The sequence below is a fragment of the Sarcophilus harrisii genome, chromosome 4, assembly GCF_902635505.1.
Source record: "Sarcophilus harrisii chromosome 4, mSarHar1.11, whole genome shotgun sequence".
In the NCBI taxonomy this organism is placed as follows: Eukaryota; Metazoa; Chordata; class Mammalia; order Dasyuromorphia; family Dasyuridae; genus Sarcophilus; species Sarcophilus harrisii.
In genome coordinates this window covers 59,970,388-59,984,698 of record NC_045429.1, presented here as the reverse complement: position 1 = coordinate 59,984,698, position 14,311 = coordinate 59,970,388, and the positions used below count along the sequence as shown (strand labels likewise).

General features: G+C 31.2%; 1 protein-coding gene across 9 annotated transcripts in view; it reads right to left on the bottom strand.

Moving 5' to 3' along the window:
- Positions 1–14,311, bottom strand: part of DNM3 (dynamin 3) — a 565,331-nt gene that overhangs the window by 175,048 nt on the left and 375,972 nt on the right. For all 9 annotated transcript variants that reach the window (XM_031936892.1, XM_031936891.1, XM_031936888.1 and 6 more), the window contains one exon: positions 1,377–1,486. In XM_031936892.1, the coding sequence (XP_031792752.1) occupies positions 1,377–1,486 (110 nt within the window). The remainder of the gene's footprint in view (positions 1–1,376; positions 1,487–14,311) is intronic.

Sequence of the window (14,311 nt, the reverse complement as noted above, 5' to 3'; positions counted from 1 at the left end):
ATTAGGCAGTTTTGTTTCTATTACCTTTTTCCATTAAAAATTATTTCCTACTTTCACATCTACTTTAAATTTTCCATTCTTGCAAATTAGATTCATTTCACTTTCTCTAACTGAACAACGTTAGTATGAAGCTCATAGTAGCCTTCATGTGTATATATGGAATGACTATCTGGAAGGAAATATTGGTATAGAACGATCAGCCTCTTACCTTGAGCATTTTTAGTCAAGCCTGAACTGAATGAACCAGGGAGAGTGGAGGGGAGATACTTCCTTTTTTCTGTTTATCTCCCTATGAACCCAGCTCAGAAAAATGGACATGGATATGTGTGTTTCAGTTTGGGAATTAGTCTTCAGTTTGTGGCTAAGTGGCACTGGTGCCAGGATTGTGGGATGGATGGAGCAGTTAACCAGATTGGCAGGGAAATCCTGAGAAGCCAGAAAGCCTGGGACTTGAACCTGAGTGAGAGGTTTTGAAAACTTCAGACTATGCTCCGAAGGAGTTGAGCTAAACTGTGACCCTAACTCCCATTCCTTCCCCATAGACTAAGATGGAACAACATGGGAAGGGGATTGTGTGTCTCAAAAACTGGGGGTGATATTTTTGTATACTTGTGATCATATCTTTGAAAGTAAATATAAAAGCTCCATTCTTACATAAATGCTATAAAGTGTGAAGCTCTGTCCAAAAAAAACCATTAATATGATAATCTATGTTAGGATTCTAATCATAATGTATATCCAGGTAGCATTACTTAATGGGCTATTTTTGACATCTGCAATTTCAAATATGAAACAAAGGTATTGTAATTGATAAAAATTGTTCAATTTATATAGGACCTTATCATTCAAAACATCTTTATATTCATAACCAACTTTGATTCTTAAAATGCTTTTGTTATAAAGGGAGTAGAATTCCTATCCCTATTTTAAAATATGAGGAAACTGAGGCACAGAGTAAATAATTTTTCACAATTAGTAGCTTGTAAAGACAGTATATACGCCTAAGTCTTACAATTATAAGGCTAATGCATTTTTAATGGTCACCTTACTTTTTAGTTAATAGCAAATAAATTCTAAATTCAGATAAAGGAAAGCTTTTATGTAGAGTGGTTCTCTCTTGAAAGCATGAAAAATAAGATGACACAGAGAGAGTTAGCTCTCATACTAAGGAAATTATCAAAACCCCATACAGTGGATAGGACAAAAAAAAAAAATGAATGAAAGTAGAAATCTAAAAAGTCAACCAGTTCAGATAGGAATAATGCGATTGTGTGTGTGTGTGTGTGTGTGTGTGTGTGTTTGTGTGTGTGTGTGTGTGTAGCTTTTGAATCTTAGCTTTAGTAAAACCCATGAAAGAACCTCCTTTATTTTCTTACCTTTGCTCTGTATTAAAAAGTGCAAAGATATGCTTGCTAGACATAAAACTTTTTTCCACATCTCGAACTTTCAGGTTGTCCAAGGGAAGCATGTATTTCTTTTCTTTTTCCTATTGAAAAAAAAGCACAAGGAAAAAATTTGTTCTAATAAAATTTGTTTGAATATGCCAACAGCAACATATCCCCAGAGTTTTTGATTATATTACCTTGATACCTAAACACAGCTACTAAAAAATAAAGAAATACTTGAGATAGAAGTCTAATGATCCTTGACACGTGGCCTGGAAGGATAGGGGGAAGGGAAGCAAAGGATTTGGGGATGGAAAAAACACATGGCCCTCCATCCTTTTCCCCTTTTAGTGGGTCCCCTCAGATGTTTTAAAATGTTAGTTTGATATTAAGAATTTAACCATCTGTTAATATTTAAAAGAACTGTTCTGGTCCTAATTCAATGAGAAACACCAGATGGGTTTCATTTCAAATTTTATTTGCAGCATAAGCAGTTTTGATAGCCAGTGCTGGCAATGACTGGAAACACAAGGACAACAGTATATGGTACCCCCTGTACACTCAGATACAGTTTTCCTTTATCTGGGTGAGAAATAAAATGCGAGCCCAGTATATTATTTGTGTAAATGGCCAAAATTTTTAGAAAAATAGGACCCAGGACAAGTAGACTGAAGCTAACTAGAATCAATTCTCTTTTGAACAAATCATTCTCAGAAATTAAGGGAAGTGAATGAACAATGAAGAGGTATTTTGCCAATGCTACAAAGCATGTTTTATAAAATGTAATAGTATTTGGCAAGACTTTTTAAAATTTCAATTTAATTTAATTTTTTAATTAACAAAAATATTTTTTCTCTCTCTTCAGGAGAGAAAAGAAAAAATATGTAACAAATATGAATATTTGAGCAAATCAAGTTCTTGCATTGGCTCTGGCCAAAAAAGTGTCTCATTCTGCATCCTGAGTCCATCATCCCTCTGTCAATTTGTTACATCATAAATTTTCTGAAAATGTGGTTCATCAATATGTTGATCAGAATTTTTGAGTTTAAGTTCTTCATTTGTACAATGTTATTATTACTATGCAAATTGTTCAAGATCTATTTGCTTCATATTACATCATTTCACATAAGTTTTCCTAGGATTTTCTAAGTGTCTTTATTATTAATATTTCCATATAACAATATTCAATTATATTCATATACCATAATTTGTTCAACTATTAATCAATAAGCACTTCCTTAATGTCCAGAGTTTTACTACCACAAAAAAATTGGCTGCTGTAAATATTTTTGTACATATAAATTCTTTCTCCATTGTTTTGATGGTTGGGAGAGTATGTGCCTATTTCTGGGTATTGCTGAGTCAAAGGATATACATAGTTTAACAATTTGGGGAGAATATTTCCAAGTAGCTTTCTAGAATTGTTCTAATAATTTGTAATCCACTAACAGTGTACCAATATGCCTGTTTTCCCACAACCTCTCAAATATTTGTCATTTTTTGGTCAACTTCATTCACCCAAAGGCTATGCATTTTAAATCTTTTAATCATCTGGACCATTTTATTTATATATAGAAAGATTATATTCCTTCCTCAGAAAACTGGTTGTTCATATTTCTTAATTATTTATCAATTGGGAAATGGCCCTTTCTATAAATTTGAGCCAGTTCCTTATGTAACTTGAAAAGGAAATCTTTATTAGAAAATTTGCTTTAAGGACTTATTATCCTCTGATTTTAGTTTCATTGGCTTTGTGTAAAATCTTTTAATTTTACATAATCAAAATTGTTTTATCTTTTTTGATCTTCTCAGTTTCTCATTTGGCTATGAAATCTTTCCCTATCCATAGATACTAAAACAGTTTCTTTCTTTTAATTCTCTAATTTGTTTATGATGCTATTCTTTAGGTTTAAGTAATGTGTCCATTTAAGGCTTATCTTGGCATGCAGTGTAAGCAGTAAGAAAATTCAGAAAAATTTCCTTTAAGTTATTGTAAGCTCAGATCAACAGCTACCATAAATGCCAATCTCTAGTTACACCAGAGAAAGAGGCAAAAACTAAATATTCATTATAGGAATCCTGATAATTGCCAGTTCCATTTTGGATTGGCCTTTGATGAATCAGAATCCTTGGAGATAATCTGGAATATTATCCAATTCAGAACTTTAGCCAGAACAAGAATAGAAATTAAGGATATTAGTACAAAATGAACTTCAGAGGTATTTTTCTCTTATTGTGTTATCTTTTGGCAGGGAGATTTCCTATTACTATCTATCCCTTAAGCTGATATAGATGAATTTGGCTATCATTTCTACAAAATAAATGAAAATGTCCATTATAGTATCATACCTTTATTACTTTTTACAAATATATATCACACTAATTTCTTCATTATTCATAAATATCTCTCTTATGAATATATATAGAACATAGAATAAACACATACTCTATTCTGAAAACTTCTGATCTCAAATAATTTGGTTTGTTAGATTTTGTTATACTGTTAGACCATCTCATTGGGAATCTTTGGGATATATTGACTACAAGGTAATATATATATTTTTGGCATCTAGTTTATGGAAGTATTATGGTAAATCCTGGAGGTACAAAACCAAAAATGAAATAATCTTTAGTCTCAAATTGGTTGTATGATGAGAGAAAAATGGACTGGGCAAAATGCAACAGAATAGGTTATGGAAGATGCAAGAATCATACACATAAGTCAGCAGTTAAGAAATAAAAAATGAACCACAAATCCATAAAGCTTAGGTTATCATGAGGAAGGCAGGCTGACAAGGACTAAACAACATCTAATTTCCTTTTATATATAGTCAGAATTATGTGATTTCCAAATTCAAGGGAACCTCAGTAGCCTTCTAATATAATGCATACCTAAAAAAAACCCATGATAGCATAATCAAAAATGGTCCTAAATCCTTTGTTTGAATACCTCAAAAAGAGGGGAATCTACTCTTTTCTAAGGAAGTCCATTCTGCTTTGGATAGCTCAGTGGTGAAAATGTTTCTCTCTGCTATCAGATTTAAATTAATATCTTTGCTATTTCCACTCATTCTTTGTAGTTCTGCACTCTGAGGTCCAACAGAGCAAGTCTCATTTGTAGGCATCTATTTTCCACACAACTGCACTCATATTGAATTTCTTTGGCTTCTCTACCATGTCTCTACTATCTTATGCATCATTGGGAAATTTTTCAGTATCCAATCAGCCTAGTTATACACACATCCTCAGTACCCTCTATCTTTCTGATTAGAATGTGAAGCCATAAACTCCTTCATTTAAGGACAAGGGACAGAACAGACATTTTTGCCAGCTCTTCATTTTCCACCTGGCATTTAAAAATTATTGATTTTAATCTTATATACAAAAGAAAAAAAGCATTGTCATGTGCATAGCAAAACATAAAAGAGTATTCAAAATATGAAACAATAAATTTCCCTTTCAAGAAAGCATGTATAATAAATACCACACATTGTGTTCAGAGTTGTCCATCTTGTCTTTGCTTCCTTGTAGGTTTTCTTTTATTCTCTTCTGTACACTTTTTACTTTATTCTCCCCCCCCTCCACTTCTCCAAAGAAAAACCACAATTAAATGTGGATATATTTTAGATACATATGTGTACACACACACACACATGTGTATAATTACAGACATTTATATATGTGTGTGCATATTTACACATATGTTTATATCTATAATCATACACAAATATACACATGTACATTCATAAATATCTTTGTAAAGCTGTACTATACTTGTTTGTTTCTGACAGTTTCTCTAATATCATCCTTGATAAGTCCAAATCTTTCAATATTTTTTCTAAATCCCCCAATTCATCATTTCCTATGCTACAAAAATATTCCAACCTTTTATTACCTAGTTATTTTACAGTCTAAAACACTATTGATAAATATGGCTGACATAATGTAGTTTCCCAATTTTTCTCTTTTGCCTAATTTTCTTTTAGCTTTAACTTTGTCTGAGATCAATGATTACTACCCCTGAATTTTTTTTAAGAAATTATATTCCTGATCATTAAGTATGAACAGTAAGAAACTATAGAAAAATTTCCTTTAGGTTATTATTAGCTCAGATCAAGAGCAGACAACAACAAATCATGCCTATAATTACTATTCCCTCTTTAACCCATTCCTAATAAAAATAGAGTTCCAGAACTACTAACCCTCCTGCCCTAATTCTTGTTTGTTTTCTATGTGGTTTTGCTTTTTAGAATTATCTTATACTCAGCTCTTGTCCAATATTTCTTTCAAATTATCCAATTACTAATGAAAATCTTAAACATATAGTTTATATTTCCACATATAAAATATAAAATTTTGTATTTATTGAATCCCTTAAAATTAGCCTTTAATGTTGCATTATATTTCTCTTGGATCTTTTATATCAAATTTTCTATTAAGTTCAGATCTTTTTGCAACAAAATCATTAAAGTCTGGCAATTTGTTGAATATCCCTTTTTATTCAGAATTATGCTTAACTTTTCTGGGGTATGATATTTCCAGTCACAACCCCAATTCTTTTGCTCCTTGACAGATATAGATAATAGATAAGAGATAGAGATAGAGTATGTTCCAAGACCTGTAATCTTTTAAAGAAGCAGCTAGTAGGTCTGGTGTATTTTTAATTGTGATTCCAAGATATTTCAATAGTTTTTTTCTTGTTGCTTTGTGATATTTTTTCTTTGACTTGGAAATTTCAGGATTTGGTTATGATATTCCTGTTACTTTTCCTTGCATTCATTTTTCAGGTAGTGATTGGAACACACTATTTCTACTTTCCTCTCTTGTTCTAAAATTTCTGGAAAAATTTTATTTAGTTATTTCTTGTATTCTTATATCAAGATTCCTTTTTTTCTTTATCATAACTGTCTACAGGTAATCTTGTTATTCTTGTGTTTTCTTGACTTTTTCTTATGAGATATTTTATATTTTTTCTATTTTTTCATTCTTTACACTTCACTTTATTATTTCTTAGTGTCTTACAATTTCACTAGCTTCCCTTTTCCCAATGCTTCCTTAAGATTCTGAATCTGCTTCTTGTACAGCAAGATAATAGTATAAATGCATATACCTATATTGGACTTACATATATTACATGTACCATGTTTAACATATATTGGATTACTTGCCATCTAGGAGAGGGAGTGGGGGAAACAGGGGAAATTGGTACAAATATTTTTCAGGAGTCAATGGTTAAAAGTTATCCTTGCATATGCATATATATATCCAATATATATGGGGCCCATATATATATCCAATATATATCCTATATATATTGCATATCCTTTGCCTGGCTTCTCTTATCAGCAGAGGTTCCCAATCTTCCCAACCCCAGACACAAGAAATCCTATGCTATCTGGGAGATGAAAATTGCTGTGGCTGCAGCTTGGCCTACCTCTGAACTCAGCTAGTTCCAGGAACTATAGTTTAGTTCAGTGGAACTAGCCTGGAGGTTTTTACACTTCACGAAGTCCAAACCTCTGACCTGGTATCTCTCTTGATTTTCTCTTATTGTCCCAGGAGGACCACAGTTCTGCCCAAACTCCTGTTTATTGTTACTGCTTCATGTTTGCCCTAAGGTACTATTTTATCTTATTTGTGGGGGATATTTGGAAAGTTTGGAACTTTCTGAGCTATTCTGCCATCTTCCAGAATCCACTCCAACTTAGCATTTTTTTTTTGTTTTTACTTCTTTGACTTCTCCATTATGCCCCCAATCTGAGTACTTCTTTCCTGTCCCCCACTTTTCCTGTGCACTTTTTCAGTTTTTTCCTTGTGTGTGTGTGTGTGTGTGTGTGTGTGTGTGTGTTGTCTTCCCCCATTAGTCCATAAGTTTCTTGAAGGCAGGGACTATATATTTTTTTCTTTCTTTTTTTTTTGGTAGTTTTATCAATATTATTTAGAACAATATCTGGCAAATTGTAAGTGCTAAATAAATTTTTATTGACTGTTATTGACTCTTCCACATGACAACCCTTCAAAAATATGAAGACAGTAATCATGTCTTTCCCAAACCTTCTCTTCTACATATTAAAACAACCATAATTTCTTCAATCAGTCCTCGAATCACACAATCCCCAGAATATCCACCATTTTGGTTTACCTTATGGCAAATTTTTAGTTTATCAATATAGCATTCTAAATATTTCAAATGGAGCCTAACCAGGGCGAGGTACATTGCTATTATCATAATGACTTTTCTAATAAGCTATGTCTTAATATAGCCTAAATTCACATTATTCACAGTTATATCATGATTGACTAATATCAAGTTTGTAGTTCACTAGAGAGAGCTCATGTTTCTCTCTTATCTTAAAGATCTGAAAATTGGACCAAAAACTCTCAATAACCTGAAATAGTTATAGCCACTCATCTTCCTGCATTTATAAACATGTGAATACTATATAGCATATGGATTCCATGTGGACACTCTCCAGGGAATGACACTAACTTTGTGGCTTCTTATTTCTAAATAAAGCAGACATCAACAAGTGAAGAGAACTTGCTGAAATGCCTAAAAATGTAGGAATAGGCTAATGGCAGCTCTTTATGGTACTGGAGCAGAAGCAATTGGGGGGAGGGAAGGGCTTTGGTGATGATCATGGTGACAAACCTGACAGAGGATAACTCTCCAGAAAAGAAAGAAGAGGGAAATAAAAATAAGTAGAAAATGACCAGGCTTACATATGAAGAAGCAAATTTTTGTAGTAAAATTATAATTTTTGTACAATCATAAATAATATTTTAGAAAACAAAGCTATTTTAATTAGTACAATATAGGTGAAATAGACCATTTAAATACTGATGGATTCTCTGAATCCAAAATGCCCATCAATATTCATGTGGTTACTTCAGAACAAAATATTAATAGGTAAAAGCCTAAAGTGAATGAAAATCTATCCATTCTATAATCAAATGAAAATTGCTTGAGACCCCACAAATATTCTTCAATTGGACTTTTTGAATGTCCTAAATTTAAGCAGCTGGAATTATTTTTTTAATGTACTGTCCTATTCAAATGTTTGAGATGATGGATTTGCCTTTTAATGGGAAATCTGTATTTCATTGTAAAGACAGAACAAAATGTTCTTGGCTCATTCGCCACAGAAGCAGACTTCTTTTTTGTACTGTACATTTAGCATATAGCAAAGACAATTAAGATTCTTTCTTTTAGGGAAGAAACACAGAGAAACATAAAAATATAACCATTATTTTTAAAGTAGTGGGCACCATTGTACTAACATTTTTTGGAGGTGACATTATCAAACTAATAATAAAGAAAATATGATTATGTAATTTCTGTTAATAAAAGGAAAGCAAATTTGTTAAAATGCTAATGAATAAGCAGTAACTAATTAGTTAAAATATAATATGAGTAACTTTCAACTTCTTGTTTGGGGGGAGAAGGATATTTTCTGTCCAAAAGAATACCTCTAATTTATAATAGAGAAGATGAAGTATTTATATGTTCCTCATTGCTAAAACAGTATTGAAAATTATCAGTAGCCTAAGATATTAATGACTTTATCTTGGGCAAATGCCTATTTGCTTCAGTTTCCCCATCTGTAAAATGAGCTGGAGAAAGAAATGAAAACTATCCCAATATCTTTGCCAAGAAAAACAATCAACAAAAGTGTCACGAAAAATAGAACATGACTAAAAAAATGACTAAACTGCTAAAACATGCACAATCTACCTTAAATAATTTCTTTTTGATTTTCTTTTATTAATGTAACTTTTTATTCTTTCAGTCACTTAAACCTGGATATTCTAGTCACTCAACAAATCTTTATTAAGAGTTCATAGCTAGACACTATGGTAAGTACAGCATATACAAGGAAAGGGGGGGGAAACACTGTGTTTTCCAGAAGCATATATTTTAATGATTGAGACAATATATGAAGAATAACTTATGCAGAAGAGCTAAAGAGAGTAGACAAAAGGTATCATGAGAGGAGAAGACACTTACTGCGATGGAAACTAAGAACAGACTCCTGTCCAGAGTGAGATTTGAGATGCACCTGTAATTGAAAGCTAGGAAAATGAAGAGGTAGAAGAAGGGAGGATACAAAACTTCCTAAACCTAAGAGACAGCGAGTGAAAAGGCACATAGATAGGAAATTAAGGGTTATGTTCATTGGCTGGATCAAAGAATTCAGGAGGAAGAATAAGAATGTGCAATAAGACTGGAAAGTAAATCAGTTCCTGACTTCAAGAAATTTTAATTGAAATAAAGGCATAACATAGAAAGGGAAGTAAGTGGAAGCTAGGAAAATGAGTAGATGTTCAGGTCATCATAATTGTGTGCGTGTATCCATAAAACAATCCATTTTCACATTTTTTAACAATTAGGATAATATAGAATTTATTGCTGTTTCCAAAGCAAGAAAAGAAGGGTAGATGGCAAGATGATTATACTGAGTAGGATCTTCTAGTGTATGGCTAGATAGTATCTCTTAGGAAAACAGATTGGTATAAAGAAAAACATTTTATTGGCATGCTTAAAATATAAAGGCTGGAACAAGCAAGATTTATGTATAAAACACTTTTTAAAGCTAATTTTCTTGTTTTAGAACAAATAAAATTATAGTGAGAAAATGTCATGTCAGAGGAAGGATAATTTAATATAATAATATTAGTTTTTTTTAAATAAAGGTCTAATGTGTGCATGTGAAATTCTTTAAGAATTCTAAGCATCTTGATGCTGTGACATTTTTTCATATATAAAATAAATATGAAATAATATCACAAGTAATTTACAAATTCTAGTAATAAATAACATGAGAAAATCTGTTTTACATATTCTGAGCTCACTGAAAGATTATAAAATAATTCTACATTAAAAAACTGGCAAATATAAAGCCAAAAAACAGGGAACAGAAAAAATTTACAGCAATATTCTCTAATAAGGCCTCGTTTATCAAATATACAAAGGACCAAATCAAATTTATAACAACATGAGTCATTCTCTCTTTGTTAAATGGTCAAGGGATATATACAGACATTTTTCAGAAGAAAAAAATCAAAGCTATCTATACTTATGGGGGGAAATGCTTTAAATTACTATGGACTAAAGAAATGAAAATTAAGGCAACTCTAAAGTACTATCTCACATCTATCAGACTGTCTAATATGACCAAAAAGGAAAATGACAAATGCTGGAGGGAGTGAGGAAAAATTGGGACACTAATAGGAACACTAATTGGGACATTAATGCACTATTGGTATAGTTGTGATTTGATATAACCATCTAGAAAGAGATTTAGAACTGTCTAAAGAGCTACAAAACTTCATATCCCATAATATCCCTAATATTTTTGTATCCCAAAGAAATCAAAGGAAAGGGAAAAGGATACAAAAATATTTATAGCACTCTATGGTGGCTAAGAATCTGATACTGAGGACCATGCCCATCAATTTGAGAATAGCTGAACAAGTTGTAGTATAGAATTGGGATGGAATACCATTGTACTGTAAGACATAACAAACAGGATGGTTTTAGAAGAACCTGGGAAGACAAATTAATTGATGCAAAGTAAAATGAGCAGAACCACAGTAATAGCAATATTGTACGATGATCAACTGTGAATGACCTAGTTATTTTGATTAATACAATGAGCGAAGAAAATTCTGAAAAACTTATGATGAAAAATGTTATCTCTGGAGAAAGAACAGATGAAATCTGAATAAGACCAAAGCATGCTTTTTATATTTTTTCTTTCTTTCTTTTTTCTTTTTTGGTCATTTTTTTGCAACATGGTTTATATGGAAATATGTATGACTTTTTATACACATTCTATATCAAATTGCTCACCTTTTTGAGGGAAGGGAAGAAGAGAGAGAGAAAATTAATAAATCAAAATTTAAAAAAAATATTAAATATTTACATGCAACTTAGAAATAATTTATAAAACACAAATATTTTGGAAGAAAATAGGCAATCTTGGATCATTATTGAAATATTGAGTTTCTAAATGATATTGATTATTAATAATTAATTATTCAATCATATACTTGTTTACATTCTTTTGTCTGCCCACCATTCCATTAAATAGACATTTGTTATGAATCAGCAATTTGCAAATCACTATATAAAAGGTGCTAAAAGAGAACGATAAATCAGATATGTCCTTGTAGAGAAGTCTAGTGGGAAAAGAGAATATAATCTTTACTGATAAATGTAATGAGAAACTTAAAAGTATCTTCTAATAAAAATAATAAAAATAAAATAGCAAACAGATACAAGAAAATATACAATCAAGTGACAAGTTTCTATTTATTTCAGTTTCTTCATATTTAAAATTAAGACAGTCTCTAAATTACACAATTCCAAGACTTTTTGAATAATAAATTTGTAATATCCTTCAAGTACCACAGGAGTTTAGGGAAGAACTGTTACCCCAAATAGGAATTCAAAGTATCATAGAAGAAATTATATTTGAAATGAATGACTAAGATAGAAGATGAGAAAAAATATAGCTAAGGGGAAATCATATGAACCAAGGTAGTATGTAGTAGAACAAAAATTGGATTTGTCCTTTAGCTCTTTCATTTATTTATATATAGTTTTCATAAATCAATCATAAGCTATTTGAGGGTGAACATTGTGACTTTGTGCTCTTTTGTACCCCAGTAGTATTAATATATTTCTGGTCATATGATAGGTATGCAATAAATGTTTGAGTGAATTTATCAAATATATTGCACACAGTAAATGTTTAAGTTCTTTATATAATTACTGAAGACTTCCTTTAAAACAAGAAAATTCTATGCATCTCTTAAAATACACATTAGAAGGAATGACTACTGATTCCATATAATATATAATAATATTTATTATGATTACACTATTAATACCATGTAAAATTGTGGATTTTTAAAATGAATTCTGCCCACTTTCCTTTTGGGGGATATACCAACTAAAATGATACAAGCAAAAGAACTCCCAAAAGGAAGTAAATCCACCCTCTCTCCTACTGTATAATTCCATGATTTAACAAGGCCCATGCCTTCTTTAAGTGGAGAATTGGTCATCTGTTAACCAGCTGGTTACCAAAAAACACTGGCTCTTGTGTTTTTCCTAGCCACTTTTAGAGCAGATCCTAACACTGGCAGCTTCAAGAGAAATCCACTAATACTAGAATGCTCAAAATAATTCTGGGATTTTTGCATTGTTATCTTCCTTTTGGTTCTTCCATATCTTAAGTCAGATTCTTAAATGGAGTTACACATAGAAATGTGATACAATGAAGTGAGAAAATCAAGATACCATGGAGTAGTCACATGATACAGAAATACAGAATGGGTTCCCAATTTTCCACACTTTTCTAAATTTGATTTCCACATTATGGATAGAGCTCTGTGGTGAAGGAAGAATCCCTGCCATAAATTATTTAAAGAAAATCAAAGGCTATGACAGAAAACTAAGATTATAATATCATTATTTAACAATTTAACAACAGGTATTAAGGTACATAGTAACCTTTTACCATCCCTTTTTAAATTTAAAAAATGGTTCAATTCATCACCCTTTTTATAAAACAATTGATGTAATTATTTTCATAGCACATATTTTATTCACATAAAATTAAGAAAAAATAAATCTAAAGTGCTTAAGAAAAATAATAAAATAGTATAAATAAGAATTGCTGTACTTGAAATTTAAAACTAAAATGGACTTTTGACTCATCTAGTCTAACTTTTACATTTTATAGTTGAGAATATACATTCTGTTCTCTCTACACACACCACCACTTATTTAGGTCCTCATCATCTCTAATATGACTATTGTAATAATCTATTTTTTATAAATTTATCAAAAAGATTTTCCAAAAGTTCAGGTTGAATCATGCCATCTTCTCCTTAATAAGCAACATTGGCTCTTATAACCTCCTCTGGCACTTAAAGCCCTTTTCAATAAATTTCTGTGATAAAGGTATTTCCAAGACAAATAAGGAATGAATTCAAGAGTAGAGAAAGGTCCATTTCTCAATTAATTAAAAAAAATCCTAAGGATATGAATAAGTTATCCCAAAAGGAAGAATTGCAGGCTATCTCTATCCATATGAAAAAAATGCTACAAATCATTACTAATTAGAGAAATACAAATCAAAGCAATTATGAGAATTTTTCTTATACCTCCCCCCCAAATGGCAAAGATGACAATAAAAAGAAAATGATAATTGCTGAAGGGGTTGTAGGTAAATAGATATAATCATTCACTGTCAGTGGACTTATGAATGGATACAACCATTTTGGAAAGCAAATTAGAGTTTAGCACAGAAATTACCACAATATCTTTTCCCTTAGTTTTCATATTGCCCAAAAGAGATAAAAAACATAGTAAGTAGATCCATGTGTACAAAATTTATAGCAGCTATTTTTATGGTGGTTAAAAAAATGAAACTAAAAGGATACCCATCAACTATGAAATAGATGAATAGGTTGTAGTATACTAATATACTAATGGGGATATTATTATGCTGTAAGAAATGAGGAAATAGATGACTTCAAAATAAAACATTTAACATGTCAAATGACCTATAGTAAAGTAAGCAGAACAAAACAATTTATATTAATAACCTCAATATTATATAAACAGGCAATTTTGAAGACTTTTAAAAATTGAAGAAAAATAAAATGAGCAATGACAAAAGAACGATTTGCATGATAATAAAAATGTAAAAACAAACAACTTTGAAAGCTGTAAAATGCCAAAATGTATTGGCAACTAATTAGCTATGTGTTATGAGGAGTCCTGGATGATGCCAAAATTACAAACCTGAGACAGTGATGCCATCAACAGTGATTGAGAAATTTAAAAGAGGGAAGGTTTGAAGGAGAAATCTTCTTAAACTATGGCTTATGATCCCAAGAGATCTTATAAC